The sequence below is a fragment of the Erythrolamprus reginae genome, chromosome 2, assembly GCF_031021105.1.
Source record: "Erythrolamprus reginae isolate rEryReg1 chromosome 2, rEryReg1.hap1, whole genome shotgun sequence".
In the NCBI taxonomy this organism is placed as follows: domain Eukaryota; kingdom Metazoa; phylum Chordata; class Lepidosauria; order Squamata; family Dipsadidae; genus Erythrolamprus; species Erythrolamprus reginae.
Window position 1 is genome coordinate 280,558,861 of NC_091951.1, and position 22,359 is coordinate 280,581,219.

Here is a 22,359-nt window from a genome sequence, read left to right on the forward strand (position 1 = left end):
TACAGTTCCATTATCAAAAATATTATCATAGATATCTTCAGTAATTTCATTTATAAACTATAAAGATCTTTTTAAAGTAACCATCCATTAATTTAAAACATGTATTTATTTTCTTCCATCAATAAAAAGTATACAAATTGACTGAGAAAAAGCATCATTAACAAAGTATTAGTCATGAATTTCCTAACAAACTCACCATTTTTGAAGGATACTCTTTTGGAAATCCTCTTACTGGAGTACCAAATACCCTCCTGCCATTTATAAAAGCCTTCATTATAAAATTTGTCACTAAAATAATTGAAACAAAGATAATTAATTGTGTAATCAAAATAATCAATATTTACTTAGATGCAAGTATACATAAGATAATTGACAAAGGTTCTTACTTTTTCTTGATAAGCCAGCTCCAAGATTATGATTCAGATCAAAAGGATCTGCAAAACAAGTATTAGATGTTAGCAAAATCCATAGGAAAAACATTAAACAAGCCTTATCAGCAGAATAGTTATTTAAGAACAACTTTGTACCTCTTTGACAATAGGTAGAATTCACATATTGCATTAACTGCTAATTTATTTAGCAACCATAAAGATTTGGTTCCTATGGAGTTATAATCAATTGTTGATAGGCCACAGTATGGCACAGTGTGATAGATGCACCCAGTTCTTAAAAAAGAAGAGTGATATCTAAATTCTAGATGATATAAATCTAAAAACCTAGCATGAGGGAAGTGCTGAGGATCATAACATTCAGTCAATTGTTCTACCAATCCAAACTTCCTTAGAACTAGAATTTAATAGTCAGGGAGTAAAGAGAAAATTCAAATGCAAGGAGAAGGAGAAAGCAATGAAATGTCATTTAGGATCTGCCCTCAGAAACCCAGAATAGATCAGGATGGATTGAAAGAAGACTGCTGTGCAGATAAAGGTATAAAAAGGAAGGCAGGGTCAATATCAGATCCCTGTGATTTAATCTGTAACATTCAAAGGAATTAAATGATTTCAAGAGTTCTGCATAACTTTAGGTACATTATAAGACATAGAAAGAATAAGAGAGACCACAAGTGAAGTTCAGAATCTATAGAAAGTACTCTACAAAACCATTCTGTACTATAAAACAACTCTAGTGTGGGCTGTACACCCATCTTATTTTTCTTGGAGACCATTTCTTCTCTGCGCCCTTCTGCAATGGCAGTGGATCCAGTAGATCCTTATTGTCAGCAATGGCCTCAGTGAAAGGACATCAAGTGAAGCACCATGCAGAAAAAGCCTAAGTGGATATCTTTCTTCAATGGGTAATAGTGATATCATTCATTTCAGTGCCAGACACTGTTATGCACTTAGCAGCTAGTCATCCAATTGAAGCCTTTACAATAAAAAAATCTATATGTTAAAATATCAATAACATGTTCATAGAGATACCTTCAATGACTATGTATTTCGAAGTCCACTGTTTCTTGAATGTTGTAAGCAAACTTTTTCTTCGGATGCAGATAACATGCTCTTTAAAATCAAATTCCTCAGTATAAAAACGTAAAAGTCCTAGCCATAATTCACCAATGGATTCTTTATTTTTACCAAAATCTGACCAAACCTCTGACTGAAAAGAGAGAGAGAGAAAAAAACCCATTTTGCTCATTTTTAAGTGTTCAAATTTGAAAAGAGAAGTATAATTGAATTATTATGCACATTTTAACCTGTGCACAACAGAAAAATATTCTTATGTTTTTTTTACTGTTCCAAGATGAAAGCTAAAGCCCTACAAAAACATAAGGAACATGGCTGATTTTACCGAATGCAAAATCTGCTAATCTGAAATAATTTGTTCATTAAATAATTTCCTTTAACCATACAGAAGCTTATTTATTTATTTATTTATTAAATTTATATGCTGCCCAACTCCCGTAGAACTCTGGGCGGTTTGCAACATCTAAAAAGACAATATAGAACATTTTAAAACCCAGAATAAAATCATGCACTCTTTCTATGGTCAGATCTAGGGATATGTTGATCGATCAATGTCTCCAGGCCTGTCGGCAAAGCCAATTTTTAAGGCTTTTTGGAAGGCCAGTAGGGTGGGGACAGTACGAATCTCAAGAGGTAGTTGGTTCCAGAGAGCTGGTGCTGTCACAGAGAAGGCCCTCCCCCACGGCCCAGCCAGCCAGCACTGCTTAGTTGACGGGACCCGGAGAAGACCGACCCTAGGGGTTCTTATTAGTCACTGCTATGCAGAAGAAGACGGTCCCGAAGATAGTTTGGCCCTAAGCCATATAGGGCTTTATAGGTGATAATCAACACCTTGAATTGCGTCCAAAGACCAAATGGAAGCCGGTGCAGCTCACAAAGAGTTGGTGTTACGTGGATGTACCTAGGTGCACCCACAACAGCTTGCGCAGCTGCATTCGGGACTAGTTGAAGTCTCAAATGCCTTTCAAGGGTAGCACCATGTAGAGTACGTTGCAATAATCAAGGGTATGAATGAGCAGAGCCTCCTGATCCAGGTAGGGCCACAACTGGTGTATCAGGTGAACCTGTGCAAACGTCACCCTAGCCATAGACGAGAGATGTTGATCAAGTCTCAGCTGAGAAGCTGGTCCCTGGGTTTAATAATGTAGACTGAGGTCCTCCTTTTTATTCAGCAAATCTTAGGAATGTAAAATGTAAGAACACATACGACCTTTTCCCCTGAATCAGCCAGATTCTCACCAGTTCATTTATTCCATCAAAAAAATAAACATTCCAGCCATCAACTAGAATTTCAGGTTTCTTTGGCTCTTTATAGATCTAAACAAAGAAGTATTTAATATTAGGTTAGCATTAAATTGGTAGCCTTTGAATTCTTTTAAATAGACACGGAGATGTACAAACAACAATTATGTACTGTACCTCTTGAAGAACTGGAATAACTGGTGGACTTCTCTGCTGAAGATAATAGAGCACCATTAGAGTATAAGCGTAGGAAGATAAGCTGCCTCTGGATGCATCACCAATATCACACATCTGGAGTGTGAGAGAAAAATTAGCTTCAAGACTTGGTTTCGCTTGAACCTTCCCCCATTAAAACCTGGACATTGCCTTACCTTTGTAAATACTTTCATTGTGTAGCAAAGATACTTTACTCTGGGATCAATTGTGGCATAACAAGACAAGAGCCTTGTGTTATGCAGAGCCTGCAAAAAACAAAAAAGACTTCCCTTTTCTTTTACAGAAAGATTTGGAAAGGTAAAATGAGAAATTCAGAAATGGAAAGTTGTTCAGAAGTTTATCAAATTTTAGACTGATACATGGTAGAATTTTGTCTTCATTTTCAGGTAAGAAAAGCTTCATTTTTAAAATATGTCATTAAAATTAGACATCTCAGAAAATCATGCTTCTTTGAGACTGACATATTTTTATATTAAGCTACTTTCACAAAATATTCTGAAATAAAATATGGTAAAGACAAGGCTGTTATAGTTCTTGTTTAACTTTTCAATCTTTATTAACTGCCCATATCACTGTTTTCTATTTTGTTTTTGGTTCATACAATAATGACACACTCAAATATACATTGAAAAAATATTTTTCCTTAGAGCCATGGACCATTCCTATTTATAAAAACTTTTGAATGACTATTTGAAGAAATATTTACATTTCAAACTGTTAAATGCTCTTACCAATGTGTTATACAAACTGATATCTACTTCAAGGCCACTTCGGACATGAAAAAACTTGACAATCGGCACTTTAGCAGTTGTTATAGGTAAGATATTTCTCAAACCTATGCAAGTACAAAAATAACTATGTTTATAAAGAAGATAATGAGTCCAGCTGAATCAGTTATCTGTGTGGATTTAATTTTCTGCAACAAACTCTGACAGACAATTAAGCCAAATGTTTAAAGACATGAAATAACACTATATTAAATATGAGGACCTGATTCAACATTTCATAAGGCAACGCAACTTTTTAATTTTGAAGAATCTGATGTTTACCTGAATGTTTCCTTAGCACTCTTGCAAGTTCTTCAATAATTCTTATACAATCAAGTCCCTATGACAGAGAAAATGTTAGTACTGTATATTGATGTGCACTTTGTAGTATTTATATGCAAGAAAAAATTATCCATTTAACAAATCTCTAGCCTCTTGGCAGAATTCACAGGTTTAATTTCAATTCTTGACACAATTTTGAAGTATATTTTCCTAATGCTAGGTACTGCTTTCTATATTGTTTCTAATTTGTTTTTGATTTTGGAACTGCAAATGTGTGCTAACTCCCATAAACATTTGTGTCAGAAAATGGAAGTTATCTCACAGTCCTGACTCAAATATTGCAAATATTTAAATTGCTAAGGACTTGTTAAACTTAGTCAAGGAGAGGAAAAAAGAATGCAAGCATGCACTTATTTTTCTTTGGTTGCAAGAGATGTAAAAGTATAAATAGTGCTATTTGATGAGGGTTTCAGAATACCCTACAGAATAAACAGTTGAACATATATTATTTTTCTCTTCTCAAACTCAGCTTAATTTATACATTTATTTCTGAATGCAAATTGCTGCAGTGAGACTTATCTTCCCACTGATGTCTCACATATGTCTTCGGAGAGGGGCGGCATACAAATCCAAATAATAAATAAATAAATAAATAATAAACTACCAAGGACAATGCAACCCCCCCCCCCAAACAATAATTTGAATGAGGGTATTTTCTTAACATTTCTTAAGCAGGGCACTGGTTTTAGATTAATATAAAAGTAACTACAGCAGTGTTATACCATATACAAATAACTACTCTGAAAGTCTGAGTAGTGAAAACTCAGTTTTTCTGAATTGGTATGAGTGGGTGGAAAAGTAAATCTGGTTTATTAGCTTGTATTTTCTTACAGTACCTCACGATGGGTATCAAATAACAAACCCTGATGAGACTATTTTAATAGTTGTAGTTTGATGCCTAGCCTATATACCAAAACTATAATGATGGGTAACCAAACATATCTGTACACACACATATAGAACATTAGCAGCGTAGAAAACAAAAAAGGCAAGTACAACAAATATATTTTGTTCATCAAATTGTTCATATTGACAAGCTACCTCAGCAGTTTCCAGACCATCAATTGTCATACAAATATCAAGATCGCTTTGCTTGAAGCCAAATCCATTCTTTGAAGACCCAAACAGGTTTAATTTTGTGCCTATAAGGAAGGATATATATATCTATATCTAATTCACATGAAATTTTTAGAGTAGTTAGCAATACATGCTTTAACATCAGACTATTTAAAAATATAAGAAAACTGAGTTCAGCATACAATATTTTTCTATCAAGTAAGGGCTTTTGTTTGAACAAGATTTAGATTAAAATAATAAAAATTACTTTAAAATTACTGAATTTAAAATTAAAAGATTAACTACAGGAAGAACCTGGAAATTCTTGTCGGATGAAACTTTCAAGATTTTGCCTTATATATTCCCGAGCCTGGTCTTCTATAATATTTGGAGCAAAATCTTCTGTTGAAAACAGAACAAAATTTACATTCATTTATAAATGGAATTGTGACAACAAGTAAGAGACACACAAAACAAGCTGTTCTATTATTTCAGGGATAGGCAAAGTTGGCTTTTCTATCACATGTGGACTTCAACTCCCAGAATTCCTGAGCGAGAATGATTGTCTCAGGAATTCTGGGAGTTGAAATCCCACAAGTAAAAGAAGAGCCAACTTTGCCTACCCCTTTTTCTATTTGAAACAGTTTTACAAATAAAAAAATGTTAAAAGTAAATCAGTTGTAGCCATTATGAGAACAGACATCTAGCAACACAGACTCAGATACAATCTGTATAGCACGGCAAACTTTGTTAGGAAACTTTAAATTAAAAAATGGAGCATCACATAACTGATAGCCAAGAAATGGGTCAACATCTTTCTTTTCCAATAATAAATAAACCTTTATATCCCAAGTAGAATATAGTTGCAGGAAACTGTTTATATTTTTTAATGTAAAATTAACAAATAATTAAAATATATTAAAATGTTTCTTTCAACTTACTGTAACACTGGATGCACACTTGATCCAGAATACTGGAAAACTTGGATGTTAATGGTGGCAAAGGATCCAGTTCTATTTTTTTAAAGTCTTCTGGACAGTCCTTCTTTAGATGACCTTCTCGCTTACACAAACTGCATACAACTGTAGGAGTCTAGATGAAAATATAAGATTTATCTACAAATGTCTGTTCTCTCAACTTTATAATACACCTAGCTCCCAAAACTAAAGAGCAACCATTGCTCAATCTTGAATTAATGATGGATGAAATCCAATGTACTTCCAGTGACTTTAGTAGACCTCAGGACATAATTCTCCCATCATTCATCACCCAAATGTTTTTCAATCTTCTAACCTTCCAGAACAAATATTTAATATCTCAATTTGGTCTGATACTTTAGCTTCATGTTCTGAAACAGTCAAAATGTGCTGTAATGTATTGCAAATAGGACAAGAAGATTCTTAGTTCCCACAGGAGCAATGTTTCTCAGCTGCTTAGGAAATCAGTGATGGAGTGTACAGTGTTCCCTCGATTTTCGCGGGTTCGAACTTCGCGAAGTCTATACCACGGTTTTTCAAAAATATTAATTAAAAAATACTTCATGGTTTCCCCCCCTATACCACGGTTTTTCCTGCCCGATGATGTCATATATCATCACCAAACTTTCGTCCACCTTTAATAAATATTTTTTTAAATACATTTTAATAAAGAAACATGGTGAATAATAATCTAAATGGTTGCTAAGGGAATGGGAAATTGCAATTTAGGGGTTTAAAGTGTTAAGGGAAGGCTTGTGTTACTGTTCATACCCAAAAATAGTGTATTTACTTCCGCATCTCTACTTCGCGGGAAATTCAACTTTCGCGGGCAGTCTCGGAACGCATCCCCCACGAAAATCGAGGGAACACTGTATTATAAATAGTGTATGCATCACACTGCACTACTGTAATCAAAAATGAAATTTAATTTTACATTTTAAATGCTTACACTTAAAATTTGCTATGATCTTTTATTTACTTAAGCAGGAGACGTTCACAGCTAATTGGTTTGCGAACACAAACTGGCAGCAATTAATATTTCAGGATTCAGTTGGGTAGCCATGGACGGAAATGGTTTTAAAACACAGCTGAATCCAGATTTTTTGAAGTAGAATTGTAGGTCAAATTTTATCAGTGTGGATGTTAAGTCTTCCTTCTATAGATAGGTCTGTCCTGGAATTAAGGCATTATATGATTAGTAATACTTTGAAATATAGGTGCTATTACCTTGCCCTTTGTGAAAGCTGTTTTATTAAATTCATAGAAGAATTCAAGCCTGTCACTTTGGTCTACTGGCTTGTCACTTTCAGTAAGTACTTCTTTTTCACGATCATCTTCTTTGTTCAAATCTACACTCGAAAGTTCGTCTACTCTCTTCTTTAGCTCAATGTCCCCATGTGCAATAAGCAAATCTTCCTCTTCGGAAAGAGGTTCCTCAACACCAGATCCAGTATATGTATTGTCCAGTTCATCTTCAGTATTGACTATGTTCTCATGTTGCCCTTGGTTTTTAATACTATGCTCTTCATCTTCTTCCTCTGCCTCTTCCTCCTCATCTTCTTCTTCCGAGTTATCTATTTCAGATACTTGTTCCTGAGTTGGTGGTTCCAGTTTGAACAGGGAATCATCCAGTTCGTCAGTACCTTCTGTGCTCTCCTCATCAACGTCAAGTTTATCATTTGGAATACCACTTTCTTCTAAAGCAAACTCATCAAGGGCAGTTACTACGTTTTGAAGTATTTCCAAATCAGAAATGCTGTCTGTTTCAACATCATGCTCACTACTTGGAATCGTAAGATCTCCACTTTCACTGTCTTGGTTACTAGTCAAATATTCCTGCTCGTGCCCCTCTTCTTGCTCTTCGTTTCCACTCTCGGTCTCTTCACAGCTTGGTTTAAATTCCTCATTGTCACCCGAAATGAATTCTTCAATTATACAGTCTGAGTCCTCATAAGATATTCCTAAATGTTCACCATCTGCCAACTGTTCTTCTACAATGTTTTCATCAATAAATACCTGAGAAGGTTCACACGTATGTTCTTGAGGGAAATATGAACTTTTCTTGGTAGACGTTGTACTGCTGTCTATTAGAGTATTCTCCATTTCATTATGGACATTTTTTATATCAGGGATTGTTTGCTTAAAGGCATTCTTCTCAGGTTCTAGAAGTATTGAGCCGTCTAGAGATTTTATTTGGTTGTTTTTTGAATTCTGTTTATGAGGCAAGGCAAAATACTTGTAAGTTGACCGTAAACAATGAAGTATATACTCATATACTAACTGACTATTAAGAGTTCTTGCCACATTCCTCTTTACGGAGTAAGGATCTGAGGAGGGGGGGAAAAAGGGAAAAAGTGTTACAGAGGGTTACATATGATGCTCATGTTTTCATTCTTTAAATGTATTAACCAAACAGGAATAGGCACTAAATTTCCTCAAGACTTTCAATCAATTCATTAGGCTGAGAAACCTTTAGAAATAGAGGTAGTACCCATTTTATAATTGGTTGCTTAGTGACTTTTCAAGATTCCAGTGGACCAATTTGGGGGTATTTATGATCTGAATTCAAGGACTAGGAATCATAAGCCTCCTCCAGTCACATGAAAATAATTCAGGCTTATGCAATCGGGCCGCATTTACACCTATTTGTAGTGCCTCACATTCATAGGACTGTGTTTTACGACAGTTGTTGAAAACAGGCACTTACCTCCAATTTTCAACAAAACCATGCCCACAGCAAACCAATGGTTCATTTAACAACCATGGTAATACATAATGACTGTGGATTAGTTTAATAACTGTTGCAAAAACATTCATAAAATCATGTAGGTCACCCGATTGATCCGTCTTACAAACTGTCACGAGTTATGACTGTGATAAGCAGAACTCAAAGTCAACCTGTATCACACAATCCACATGACTAAGAAATGAACATTTAAGGCTTGCAACACGAATACAATGAGCATGAGAACCAATTTAATCATTGTTCCATTGGCCACAAGTTCTGAATTTTCACATTTTATTTTACTAAGCCCCACTAAGTCAAACAAGAAGACTGCCTTAAAAATATGCTCCAGTTGAGATTCTGCACAACATATTTTGAGAATGTTAGGGAATGTTAGTAAAAATTATATCTGCTGACAGAGTTAGTACTGGATTCTATCTTTAATTCTTAATATATAATGATATGGATTTCCCCTATACTGAACATAACTAAACACTGGCAAGCCAATCTGTGTAATATACCTTCCACAGCAATTCTTTTTTTAGGCCAGTCCTTGGATTCACGAGATACTTTTTCTTTGAGTCGTATGCTTATCACCAAGTCAGACAGATTAAACTCCAAGGCATAAAAACGAAGCAGCTCAACCCACAGCTGTCCAATTGGAACCGAACACTGTTGATCTGAGTCAAATACTAAAGGAACCTATCAATCAAAACAAAAATTAAGTCACTGTGTTCACCCGGAAGCCATATTTAGAAATATGACTATACTATTGTTAATTCTTTTAAAGAACAAGTGCAAGGTAATGACTAAAACATCTAATCAATCAATAAAAAGGGAAATAGAACAATGCCCTGTGAGAAGAGTTGAGACAGAATGATCATCCCAAGTCACCAATTCAATTGCCATGCCTAAGGCATTTTATTTTTTAGGCCAGCACCTTTACCACTATACCACACTTACTTTTTATATAGGCTAAACACTATTCAAAGTATTTCTATAAAATACTTTATAGTTGTACTTTATATAAGATATAAAGATATAAAGTGTTGCAGACAAATTAGGAAAGTACTCCTGTAATCAGATTAGATTTCTTTCAAATACCTGAGCTCTTATAAAAGCTCTGTTGTGAAACTAGACTGTTATGGTTAAAATATATGATTCTGTCAGAGCACAGGCTTGTCCTTGGAACAAATACACCACAGATTTCTTTTTCAACATTTAATTTATTGAAATGGACATAGGATACATACATCCCAAGTATTCAAGTAGTCCTCAACTTACAACAACAATTGAGCCAAATATTTCATTACTGAGGCATTTGTTAAGTGGGTTTTGCCCCATTTTATGACCTTTATTGCCAGAGTTGTTAAATAAATCACTGTAGTTAATAAGTTAGTAACATGGTTGTTAAATGAATCTGGCTTCCAATTGATTTTGCCTGGCAAAAGATGATCACATAATCTTGGGACACAGCAACAATCATAAGTATGAACCGGCTGCCAAACATTCAAATTTTGATCACATGATCATGGGGCTGATATAAATGTCACAAGCGTGAAAAATAGTCATAAATCAGGTTTTTTTCACTGCCATTGTAACTTTGAACAGTCACTAAATGAACGGTTGTAAGTCGAGGACTACTTGTACTCAAAAAAATGAGCACAATGGTGCAATGATTTATTCTTCAACTAGAAGCAGAGGGAAAGAGATTCCAAAATCTTTTCCATTATGGCAGTTCCTCCTTTCTATAGGATCCTTATCATCAACTGCTGTAGGTAAAGGATTCTAGAAGGGAAAGAAGACAGGCTGACAAATTCCCTCCTAAAGCCAACTCGAGCTAATTGCCCCATCAGACACCATCACTGACCCTCATCTGTCCTACAGGACATATATTAATTAGTAGTTCCTCTACTAACTCTACTGATATAATTCTATTCCGCTTCTCAAGATATCTGTGTTTTAAAATTATTCAAGTATCTTAATCAAAATTGAAAGGTGAAAAATATGGTAGACATATTATTACAGTTCATTGGTGTACTTCTATTTTAGCTATAGCATGGTGGATTCTATTTTCTGTATCTTTGTTATGCTCAACTCTGAAACCAAATGATTATACAACATACTAAATATATCAATTACTTTACATTTTAAATGAATATTACACTTGTTAAATAAAATATTTGTTTCCCATGCTAATTTAAACATTCCATGATTTTTTAATTCTCTGGTCCTGAATACAGAAATTTCATACTATACTGGTCATCAAGATCTGTTTAATTAACTGGAATGTTCTATAGCAAAGCTTACTTTTTAAATAATGCCACATTTATTTGATGACAATCTTTTAATTCTAATAATTGCAATCAGTTTATTGAAACCTACTTCATTATAAATTAGCAACACAAGCTTTTTAAAAAATGTACATTTAGAACATTATATCCCTACAATTCAAATCAGTCAGCGGTTCAAATCTCACCACCGGCTCAGGGTTGACTCAGTCTTCCATCCTTCCGAGGTGGGTAAAATGAGGACCCGGATTGTGGGGGCAATATGCTGGCTCTGTTAAAAAGTGCTAATGCTAACTTGCTGTAAGCCTCCCTGAGTCTAAGGAGAAGGGTGGCATAAAAATTGAATAAATGAATAAAATAAATAAATAAATTGATTTATCAACATACCTTTCCCCTTTTAGGAGAAGTTTCCTTTGAAGAAGTAGGATCACTACCAGGGCTATGTTCCCAGACCACAGCATTATTTTCAACTTCTTTAAGATTGAAATTCACTAATTTGTTTAATGAAAATCCTCCAATCTAATGTAAGAAAAATAATAATTACCGGTAGAAATAACTACCCCAGAAAAAAAAAATCAACATTAAGGTAAGAAATTTAAAAAAGATTTCACTTCTCTTCAAGATGCTATTTTGGCCAATTATGTTTTTTGCTACAGTGGTTCAAAAACATCTGTGACATGTTTTGGAAGATGTAATACCTAATAACCGAAAATTATATAATGTAAGAGTACTATTGTTTCTAATAGCTGTTTTTTACATCTAGATTTGTATTTTAACATATTCATGTTTTCCAGTATTAATCAAGTATTCCTTCTATAATCATAGCCAATTTAGACTGTTGATATCTATCAGAAGCCAAGATTTTGTGTTCTACAGTTCATTACTTTTCATTAGCAGTGAGTCTCATTGGCAATTTGTTATGCCTGTGATGGCGAATTAACAATAGTATAGTCATATACTCTGTTAATTCCGGATTCAGCACAGAACTTTAAAAATGAACAAAATGTAATCATTATAATAGGTCTGAGCTGATATCTAGATTAATTTTCAGAACCTTTTGTAAGATTTCACCATTGCTTATTATATGATATTTCCCAACTTTAGGACATTTAATAACTGCTTATAACCAATTATAGCTATTATAGCCTGAATCTTTACTATTCATAGGACTATTGATCAAAAGGCAGAATCTGTTCTCAATATATGCAGTCAAAGATGGCATGCTATGGGTCATGTTTCATGCAGAATTGAGAGAAATGCTAAGCCAGAACACTAATTGCCTGCTCAAATGATTTTTACTCTGCTATCATTCAGAAAAACAATGAAGAGCATGCCCACAATGTGGGTCTCATGAGCTGTCAATCAGTCAAGCCAATGAACTGTTACAGTGCTGTTAATTTGTTTTATTAATGTTTCATTGATTTTGAACTGTGTTAATGTAATAGGTGCTGTATAAGCAATAATAAATAAGTAACTTTCTACCTCTTTTGGGGAAAAAGTAACAATTCATAAGCTCAGGGCTACATAAACAAAACACAAACTGAAAACATTTTATCTGCATTTAAGAATTTTTATAGACACATACCCATGAGCCTAAATAGACAGGCAGAAAAGGTTCTTTCCTTTGTTGCAGAAAGAAAATAACCATCAGAGCAAATACGTAAGGCGGTAAACCACCTTCTTCAGGATGATCTATAGAACATAGCTAAAACAGAAAGAAAGATGTTTATTAAAGTAACATTGTTAAGCATTTCAACTTGACAGTTCATGAATTTGAAGAAACTAATCAAACTTTTACTATAAAATTATTTAAATATACTCTTAGGTAAGTTGAAAAGACAATTTATTTTATATTTATTTATTTATTTATACTTGCAATCAACCTAATTCCAGGCCTGTCGGAAAAGCCAGGTCTTAACAGCTTCCCGGAAGACCGGTAGGGTGGAGAAAGCGCGGATTTCTGGGGGCAGAAATTCCAAAGGGTCAGAGCTCCCACAGAGAAGGTTCTTCCCTGAGGTCCCGCCAACCGATATTGTTTGGCGGATGGGACCTGGAGAAGGCCAACTCAGTGGGCCCTTACTGGCCGCAGTGAGGTATGAGGGAGGTGGCGGTCCCGTAAATTCTATACTTCCTTCTTTTAAGTCATACACTTAGATGCAGCTACAGCAATTTTATAGTACCTACTTACCATCATATCATCACATCTAATTAAGGTGGCTTTATAACCATGTCAAGCATGGCCACGCCTTTTCACCAGACTATATGACTAAGTCTTATAAGCTTAATGTAAGGAACAGCTGAAGGGTGTATATTAAGCATTGGGCAAACAGAATGAAACATTCATTTGCGGTAGAAATACTACACTGTTTGTACTGCATAGTGTATAATTAAAGCTACTCTTGTAGAAGAAAATACTAGAGACTGAAACAAACTGTAGAGTGGAATAAAAGAAAATTAAGAGATTCAATGATAATGATTGGGAAATGAATAAAAAGGTGATGTATGTGTGTCACACTCTGACAAAACTGTACAATGCAGAAAGTCAGTGTGCTTAACTTTATACTATAACTTGATATAACTGAACTGAACTTTGTACTATGACTTGATATAACTGAACTTCAACAAATTGATTGTATTAACTTTATTTATTACCTCCATATCCTCATATGATTAAGACTCAATAGTATAAATCAGGGGTCTCCAACATTGGCAACTTTAAGCCTGGAGGACGCCAACTCCCAGAATTCCCCAGTCCGCCAGGCTTAAAGTTGCCAAGGTTGGAGACCCCTGGTATAAATGCATGCCTATCATAATAATCTATTTCAATAAAAACTTCTGCTGATCAACAAAGTTATGTTTACTTTTGGAAAGATAATTCAAAATCTGGAAGAGCCACAAATACTACCCTCTTCTAAACTACTTTAGGATCACTGATACATTCTTCTCATGGATGTATTTATTATTCAATGATTAATAAAGAAAACCTGCGAAATATTTAGCTGCTCTCTTCAAAACAGGTAGTCATTCTTATGTCAGATACATTATTTCCAGTTAGAAGTCCTAAGAAAGCAACTCCTGGTGTCTTCCTTTCATAAAAGAACTATAGAAAATTGCCCCTTAAAAGACACATCTAAATAGAGTTCTAAGATGAGCAACTTTTTATTTTTCAGCCAAAGTCTCAGCCTATAAATGATGTGACAATGAACATCACTAATGGAACAATTTAAGCCTTCTCTCTTTGACCTCTTCAAGGCCAGCAAAATTTGTTCAAGATTTTATGAAGCAGGAGGTGGGTCGCAGAAGGGGAGGGGCCTATGACAATTGCCTTGGCCACCACCAACTTGGCAATGGCCAATTTGTTTCAGGAAAAATTGCTGCGGGACAAAAGTTACACTAATACCGGTATCAGGAAATGGTGGAATAGAATCATTAAAGAAAGGATGCAAAAGGAGGGACAGAATGAAACGAGAATAGCAAAAATTAAAAATAATATTTATTTTAAATGGTTAAATAGAATTGTTAAATTGTCCCACAGCAAGCTGTCCCATAAGCCATGGCAAGTTGGCTGCAGCGAGCTGTCCCATTCCAGAGGGGAGGGCAGCTAAAGGAAGGGTAAAGGAAGTAGAAATATTATCCAACATTTACAGGATGCGTCTTCTTACTTTTTCCAAAACAGACTAAGTACTCATGGAATATATACTTGATTATGTATTAATAAACATGCTTTGCTACTAAACCAAACTTACCTTGGCCCAGTGTCTGAAAGCAATGACCAAGGACACAAGATGAGGCTCTAATTTTCCAACCATAGCCAAGTGATTTGTCGTCAGACAAGCATTATCATTTCCTGCACTTACTCTGCAAACAAGGCCACTAAAATAATAAACATAGAAATGTTAACGCTTTTCTCACTCTGGGATTTGCAAAATGAGACAGAACAATACACAACTGGAAAGGTGTGACTGTGGTGGAAAAGAATAACGCTACATTCTCTCCATCTTTTTTCTGCAATAACATTTTTGGTAGAAATGAAGGTGATGCTGTATTATGAGCAGAAGTTTCTATTCAATGGCAATGAGTAATGATTTTGCCCAGGACATTAAAAAGAACTTTATTTCCTTCTAACCCTGTTGTTACGGGTGATGTTACTGCTATAAATTCTACCTCCCTGCCAGATTCAAGTCAGCTAACAAGAAGCAGTAACTTAAAAAGTACTTACAATCTAACAGGGATATTTTGAATCATTTAACTACATTGACTTTTAAAAGATAATCATTTGAAATTATCATTCTGCATTTAAGTTAGTTTCTGAGCAAGATCCTTGAATGAAAAATAGCCCCTTTTATTTCAAGCTAAATGGAACCACTGTATTAACATACTGTGGAAGTATATCCAGAAATCCCAAAGAGACATAAGCAATTACAATGATAGTTCTTTGAAATTATTTGATACTTACATCTGTTGTTTGATTATAATAAATAAACTTACATGTAAATTATTATGTTTTTTGTCAGAACAGGCCAGTGAAATGGCATTCAATTAAAGATGAATAAAAGAATTTAGGAATGATTAGGGTCTGTATTAACTAAATTGCATATCTAACACATTTTCCATTAGCAGCGAAGATAGTTGATCTGAAACACGACAACTCCATCTGCCCGTCCATTACCCTGGGGGGGGGGGGAATTATTGACCCCCTCAGAGAGGGTCCGCAACTTGGGCGTCCTCCTCAATCCACAGCTCACATTAGAGAAACATCTTTCGGCTGTGGCAAGGAGGGCGTTTGCCCAGGTTCGCCTGGTGGACCGGGAGTCACTGCTCACATTCACTCATGCCCTCATCACCTCGAGGTTCGACTATTGAAACGCTCTCTATATGGGGCTACCTTTGAAAAGTGTTCGGAAACTTCAGATCGTGCAGAATGCAGCTGCGAGAGCAATGATGGGCTTTCCTAAGTATGCCCATGTTACTCCAACACTCTGCAGTCTGCATTGGTTGCCGATCAGTTTCCGGTCACAATTCAAAGTGTTGGTTATGACCTATAAAGCGCTTCATGGCACCGGACCAGGATATCTGCGAGACCGCCTTCTGCCGCACGAATCCCAGCGGCGGGATAGGTCCCACAGAGTTGGTCTTCTCCGGGTCCCGTCGACTAAACAATGTTGTCTGGCGGGATCCAGGGGAAGAGCCTTCTCTGTGATGGCTCCGACCCTCTGGAATCAACTCCCCCCGGAGATTAGGACTTCCCCCACCCTCCTTGCCTTTTGTGAACTCCTTAAAACCCACCTCTGTCGTCAGGCTTGGGAGAACTGAGACATCCCCCCTTTGCCTATGTAATTTTGTGCATGATATGATTGTGTGTATGTATTTTTTCTATTGTTTTTTTTTCTTTTTAGACTTTTTAATGTAAAACTGTTATTCTAGATTTTAATTATTAGATTTGTTACCATGTATTGTTTTTATCACTATTGTGAGCCGCCCCGAGTCTACGGAGAGGGGCAGCATACAAATCTAATTAATAATAATAATAATAATAATAATCTCCTCCAGACCTATACAGTTTATGCATGATATGGTTGTCTGTATGTTTGCTTTTAATAATGGGGTTTTTAGTGTTTTTTAAATTATTAGATTTGTTGTACATTGTTTTATTGTTGCTGTGAGCCGCCCCGAGTCTACGGAGAGGGGCGGCATACAAATCTAATAAATAAAAAAAAAAAAAATAAGATGCATGCACAGGAGCAAAAAACCTCACCAAAATGCACAAGTTCTAGTTCTAATTAAGAAAGTCTAGTTGCCTTTTGAAAAAAGCACCATTCGGATTAGGATTGCAACCATTCCAGTATTCCAACCTTAACATTTTTGGATAGAAATCCTATGCAATGTAAAACATGCTAATTGGAAGAAAGCACATCTAATGAGATGAAGAATGGAGACACCACTAGGCCACTCTAAGGCAGAAGTATGAAATCAACGGCACATCAGTGAAGAAACACTCACTCCACATTGCTAAGAAAAACACACAGCTACCATTACAACAACTGAATTTAATCTGAGAGGGGACTATCTTATTAAATAGTTAACAAATGAAAGAAATGTTTCATTCAATAGGAAACTGCTATCACAAAATATAAGAAGGCTGCCAACTGATCTTTAAAGGGGATAAGATAACCATGGATGTTAAGACTATTCATATCTGGTAATTGTGATTCTGAGACACCCACAAAAATCACGGCTGCTATATTCCACCAGTAATATCTCTTGCTGAGGATACCAGCAGCAAAGTGCTATTGGACCTACTTGCAGCTTCCCAAAAACAAACAAATGACACTGCAGGATCAAAATGCTAAACTAAATAGGCTTTTTACTTGATCCAATGAGTTTTATGGAATTCCCTTTTATTGTTGCTCTGTAAGTAAAGCTTTTGAATTTATTTAATAAAAATGGTAATTTAGATGTGGCCGTATATAATTTACATTGTGGTATATTATAGGAACACACAAATTTGCTAACTGAGACCTTTGTTTTTCTTTGCACACCACCACAGGCACTTTAGCGTGGAAATCTGCTTCAACATCAATAAAAGATTCTGGGGGGAAAAAAAGAAAGCCACATTAATCATGGTACCAAAAGAAACATGCCTACCAATATGTCTCTCCCGAAGGAAAAATGAAACAGAAAATGTATTTTCTTTTCTGTAGTTTATTAGTGGACTCACATGGATGTAATTTGCATGAAACAAGTGAAATCACAGTATAGAATTGCTATTTGAAATTATCAGGTGTGGTTACTCCGCATAGTAATTTTTGTTGTACTGTATATAGTTTATTGTGCTTGTTAAATAAATCTTAACAACTGAATTTCAGTATCAATAGCAATACAAATCTATTTTGGATTATAAGAAAATGAAATAGAATATATTTTCAAAAGTTTAATTTTTTTTTAAAGAAATACTTTGTCCATTTATGTAAAATACATGCTTGGCCTTAAGTTTCTGGTATCTGGCCTTCAAACTTTAGCTATGACTAGACAATCCCTGGCCCAGAGCTGTTTCCTTACCAGATTTTTAATGCCTTCAACAGTGACATAGCTCCTAATGTAATGCCTTCACTGGAAAAAATCTTTTAAAAATTGGGGAGATATTGAGTTGCATCTGCTTTGAAAATAGCCCATATTGAACTTTATAGCATGGTCAAACATCAGGGGTTTATCACAGAAAATTTTATAGGACAATTTGTATTATGTTATAAATGCAGATTTTGGACACATCCTGTCACCAAGCCCATATGAGCTATCTTGGTTCAAAAATTATTGCCCTACAATTCAGTTTTGCCCAATTAATATTACATAATCAACAAGCAGATTTCTTGACATTAACTCATGTTATCACATATTATACTGAATATCTGAATATTTATATCCCTTCTTTCAGCAGCAAGCTTTCATTAATTCCCGAGGCCTCAGTAAGCTGGCCAGGTTGTATTTTCATTAAGACATGAAACTAACTACATTGATATATCATGTACTGCATATGTAAGTTGAACTTGACTAGCAATGGCTTGACTGTAAGTTCTATTTTTTCATTCATATGAAAATACACTTGGATAGAATGGCAAACTGGTTATAATGAATACAATCCACCTATCATACAGGTGTATGAACAACTGTTATAGAATGAGATACATATGTCAACTAAATATTCTGAATATTACCTAACTACTGCAGACTCTCTAGATCAGGACAGTCAACTCATGTTGTCATGGTGGTATCACATGATGTATCGTGACTTTTTTCCACTTTGCTAAACTAACCATGGGCGTGGCCAGTGCGTGATGCATCCAGCCCATGGGCTAGGAGTTTGACAGCCCTGCTTTAGACAGACACAAATGCTTTTACTGTTCTGATTTACAGTATTCTTTAGTAAAATTCTGTTCTGAAAGAAAGGGTTTCAGTAGCAATTTGTTTTCAATTTTAGTATATGTTTAGGTATACAGGTAGTCCCCGACTTACAACGTCGATCCATTCCTAAGGGGCATCATAAGCTGAATTTCCGTGTAAGTCGGAATACTGTATTCTGATTTACAGGAACGGAGGCGGCGGCAGCCGCGTCTTCAAGAGACCAACAGCCGGTCCTTCTCGGCGCTGCGTTACTGCAGCCTCCGAGGCTGCCCACCACAGAGATCCCCTCGCCCGAACAGAGGTGGCAATGCAGCGCCGAGAAGGACCGGCTGTTGGTCCCTTGAAGCTGCCGCCGCCGCCATTCGGGCAAAGGGATCTCCATGGTGGGCGGTGGTGATGGCGGCAGGGGCAGCTTTAAGGGACCAACAGCCGGTCCTTCTCAGCGCTGCATTGCCACCTCCGTTCGGGTGAGGGGATCTACGCGGTGGGTGGTGGTAGTGGCTCCGAGGCCACCCACCGCAGAGATCCCCTCACCTGAACGGAGGTGGCGGCAGCAGCCTAAGAGGCTGCAGCAACGCAGCACCGAGAAGGACTGGCTGTTGGTTCCTTGAAGCCGCCGCCGCCTCTGTTCGGGCGAGGGGGTCTCCACCACAGAGATCCCTTTGTCCAAATGGAGGCAGCGGCAGCAGTGGCTTCAAAGCTGTCCCTGGGTCGTCGTAACGACAAAACGTCTTACGTTGGGGATGACGTAACCCGGGGATTACCTGTATATTTTATTCTTGTTTCTTGTTGTTACTCGTTAAGTTGTGTCTGACCCATTGCGACCCCATGGACAACATTCCTCCAGGCCTTCCTGTCCTCTACCATCTCCCTGAGTCCATTTAAGCTCACACCAACTACTTCAATGACTCCATCCAACCACCTCATTCTTTGTCTTTTGCCTTTTCTTTTGCCCTCAATCGTCCCCAGCGTTAGGCTCTTCTCCAGTGAATCCTTCCTTCTCATTAGGTATTTGAGTTTCATCTTCAGGATCAGGCCTTCTAAAGAGCAGTCAGGGTTGACCTTCTCTAGGATTGACTAGTCTGACTGTCTTGAAGTCCAAGGGACTCGCAGGAGTCTTCTCCAGCACCAGAGTTCAAAGGCCTCATTTTTTTGGTGCTCAGCCTTCCTTATGATCCAAATTTCACAGTCATACATTGCAATTGGGAAAACCATAGCCTTGACTATACACACTTTTGTTGACAGGGTAATGTCTCTGCTTTTTAATATGCTGTCTAGTTTTGCCACGGCTTTCCTCCCCAGGAGCAAGCATCTTTTAATTTATTGGCTGTAGTCCACATCTGCAGTGGTCTTGGAGCCACAGAAAATAAAATCTGTCACTACCTCCATTTCTTTCCCATCTATTTGCCAAGAATTGAAAGGGCAGGGTGTCATGCATTATGTTTTCTTAATGCTGAGTTTCAAGTCAGCTTTTGAACTCTCCTCCTTCACCAGCATCAAAAGGCTCTTTAGTTCCTCTTCACTTTCTGCCATTAGAGTGGTATCAACTGCATATCTGAGGTTGTTGATATTTCTCCTGGCAATATTAATTCCAACTTGTGATTCATCTAGCCCCACCTTTCTGATGATGAACTCTGTATATGACTTAAATAGGCAGGCCGATAGTATACAGCCTTGGCCAAACTCCTTTCTCAATTTTGAACCAATCAGTAGTTTCGTGTCCGGGTGTCACTGTGGCTTCTTGATCCGCATAGGTTTCTCAAGAGACAAATAAGATGGTCTGTTACTCCCATCTCTTTAAGAGCTTGCCACAATTTGTTGTGATCTACAGAATCAAAGGCTTTAGCATAATCCATGGGGCAAAAGTAGATGTTTTTCTGGAACTCCCTAGCTTTCTCCATGATCCAGCATATTTGGCAATTTGATCTCTACTTCCTCTACCGTTTCGAAATCCTCCCTATACTTCTGGTAGTTTTATTCTTGCTAGATTAACCCTATAAACCAGCAAACTAGAAGAACTAGTGTGCATTAGTCTTAATTAAGTCATAAATTATAATTCCCTATGGCAATTTAGTACAGGAAAGACATTTCCCTTTGTGCTGCTAAAAGATCCCTGTTAGAACATTTCACTAATCAGATGTAACAACATTCTGGCATTATGTCTTCCCATCACTACAATCCTTAATGAATTTATGAGCAACAATTCATTCATACTTCATTTTTAAATTTTCTAGGGTGAAAATTACAGCTTACCAAATTGCAGTCTTGACCCCAAGTATTCCCCATTCCAACCCAACATTTCCATCTGGTGTTCCTTATGCTGGTGCACTAATGTCCCTTCTTTGCTATATATAGAAATGGACAACTACATCTCTCATTGAGAAAATCAGAGATGGACGTAATAGTTGTATGACTTCCATGCACTGTCTGTTCCCAATGGTAGAAAATGATTGGAGGAAACAGGAAAGAAATCAATGCTCTTATTCTCTGATGCTTTTACTCATCCTGAATATCTCCTCCTGAAAGACTGGAAATCCTTCAGTATAATGCATCACTGCAGGGTAGGGGTTGCAGGAAAATTAGTATTCTGCTCCTTTCCTCCAAGCAATCATCTTACTTAATTATTTATTTATTAGGACAACAGAGGAAGTTTTTCAATGAAGGAAAATAATGATCCAATATAATTCTTCTGATCTACAGTACTACCTATCCATAACTAACTGTTTATGAGTGCAAAGGAATGCTATTTTTTTCATGTCAGAGGAGGAAAAAAAATTATAGATTGAACTCTTACCATTGTTCTTTAGGCTTTCTTGTACAAGTAAGAGAACATCTGGTTGGGACATCTATGAAGAAGAGCAGAACAAAAGTTAGATAAATATAAACTTTGCCTAAGTATTTTCCAGGAATATTTCAAAATATCAGTCCAGCAGAACAATTAATTTAAACTATCCAATTAGTAGGATATACTAAGAAAATACTTTTTTCTAATGTCACAGCTGCTCTAACACAATTGTTCATTGTGACTTGTTTTTTGCCAAAGAACTACATGAACCCCCCAAAATGTTGTGACTCCTTTAAAAATGTTGTTTTTAGGCTCATGCAGATTCTTTAAAAGGGGTATTTGTTTTAATACCATCAGTACTGCATGTGATCTGAAAAATTTTCTTCTCAAACTATTAATAATGCTGATTAATACATTAAATGGTGGAAAGTTATCATGTTGTAGGGCAAGTGGCCAATACATTTTTTAATACATACATTAAAACATAAATAAATTTAATTTTCAATGTTAATTTTTGTAAATAGGGCTGGATTTAAGCTAATGTGAACAGTCTTTCATTCATATAGCATCTTATCCTTTTCATTGCAGATCAA

The 22,359-nt window shown here is 36.3% G+C and overlaps 1 protein-coding gene across 2 annotated transcripts in view; it reads right to left on the reverse strand.

Moving 5' to 3' along the window:
* Window positions 1–22,359, reverse strand: part of TUT7 (terminal uridylyl transferase 7) — a 42,830-nt gene that overhangs the window by 6,274 nt on the left and 14,197 nt on the right. For both annotated transcript variants that reach the window (XM_070742779.1, XM_070742778.1), the window contains exons 7-24: window positions 21,776–21,827; window positions 17,602–17,671; window positions 14,829–14,955; window positions 12,668–12,787; window positions 11,470–11,601; window positions 9,313–9,493; window positions 7,294–8,393; window positions 6,031–6,181; window positions 5,405–5,491; window positions 5,075–5,175; window positions 3,974–4,031; window positions 3,656–3,759; window positions 3,080–3,169; window positions 2,886–2,999; window positions 2,706–2,783; window positions 1,422–1,599; window positions 387–434; window positions 197–288 (exon numbers count right to left, since the gene is read on the reverse strand). In XM_070742779.1, coding sequence (XP_070598880.1) covers window positions 197–288; window positions 387–434; window positions 1,422–1,599; window positions 2,706–2,783; window positions 2,886–2,999; window positions 3,080–3,169; window positions 3,656–3,759; window positions 3,974–4,031; window positions 5,075–5,175; window positions 5,405–5,491; window positions 6,031–6,181; window positions 7,294–8,393; window positions 9,313–9,493; window positions 11,470–11,601; window positions 12,668–12,787; window positions 14,829–14,955; window positions 17,602–17,671; window positions 21,776–21,827 — 2,883 coding nt within the window. The remainder of the gene's footprint in view (window positions 1–196; window positions 289–386; window positions 435–1,421; window positions 1,600–2,705; window positions 2,784–2,885; window positions 3,000–3,079; window positions 3,170–3,655; window positions 3,760–3,973; window positions 4,032–5,074; window positions 5,176–5,404; window positions 5,492–6,030; window positions 6,182–7,293; window positions 8,394–9,312; window positions 9,494–11,469; window positions 11,602–12,667; window positions 12,788–14,828; window positions 14,956–17,601; window positions 17,672–21,775; window positions 21,828–22,359) is intronic.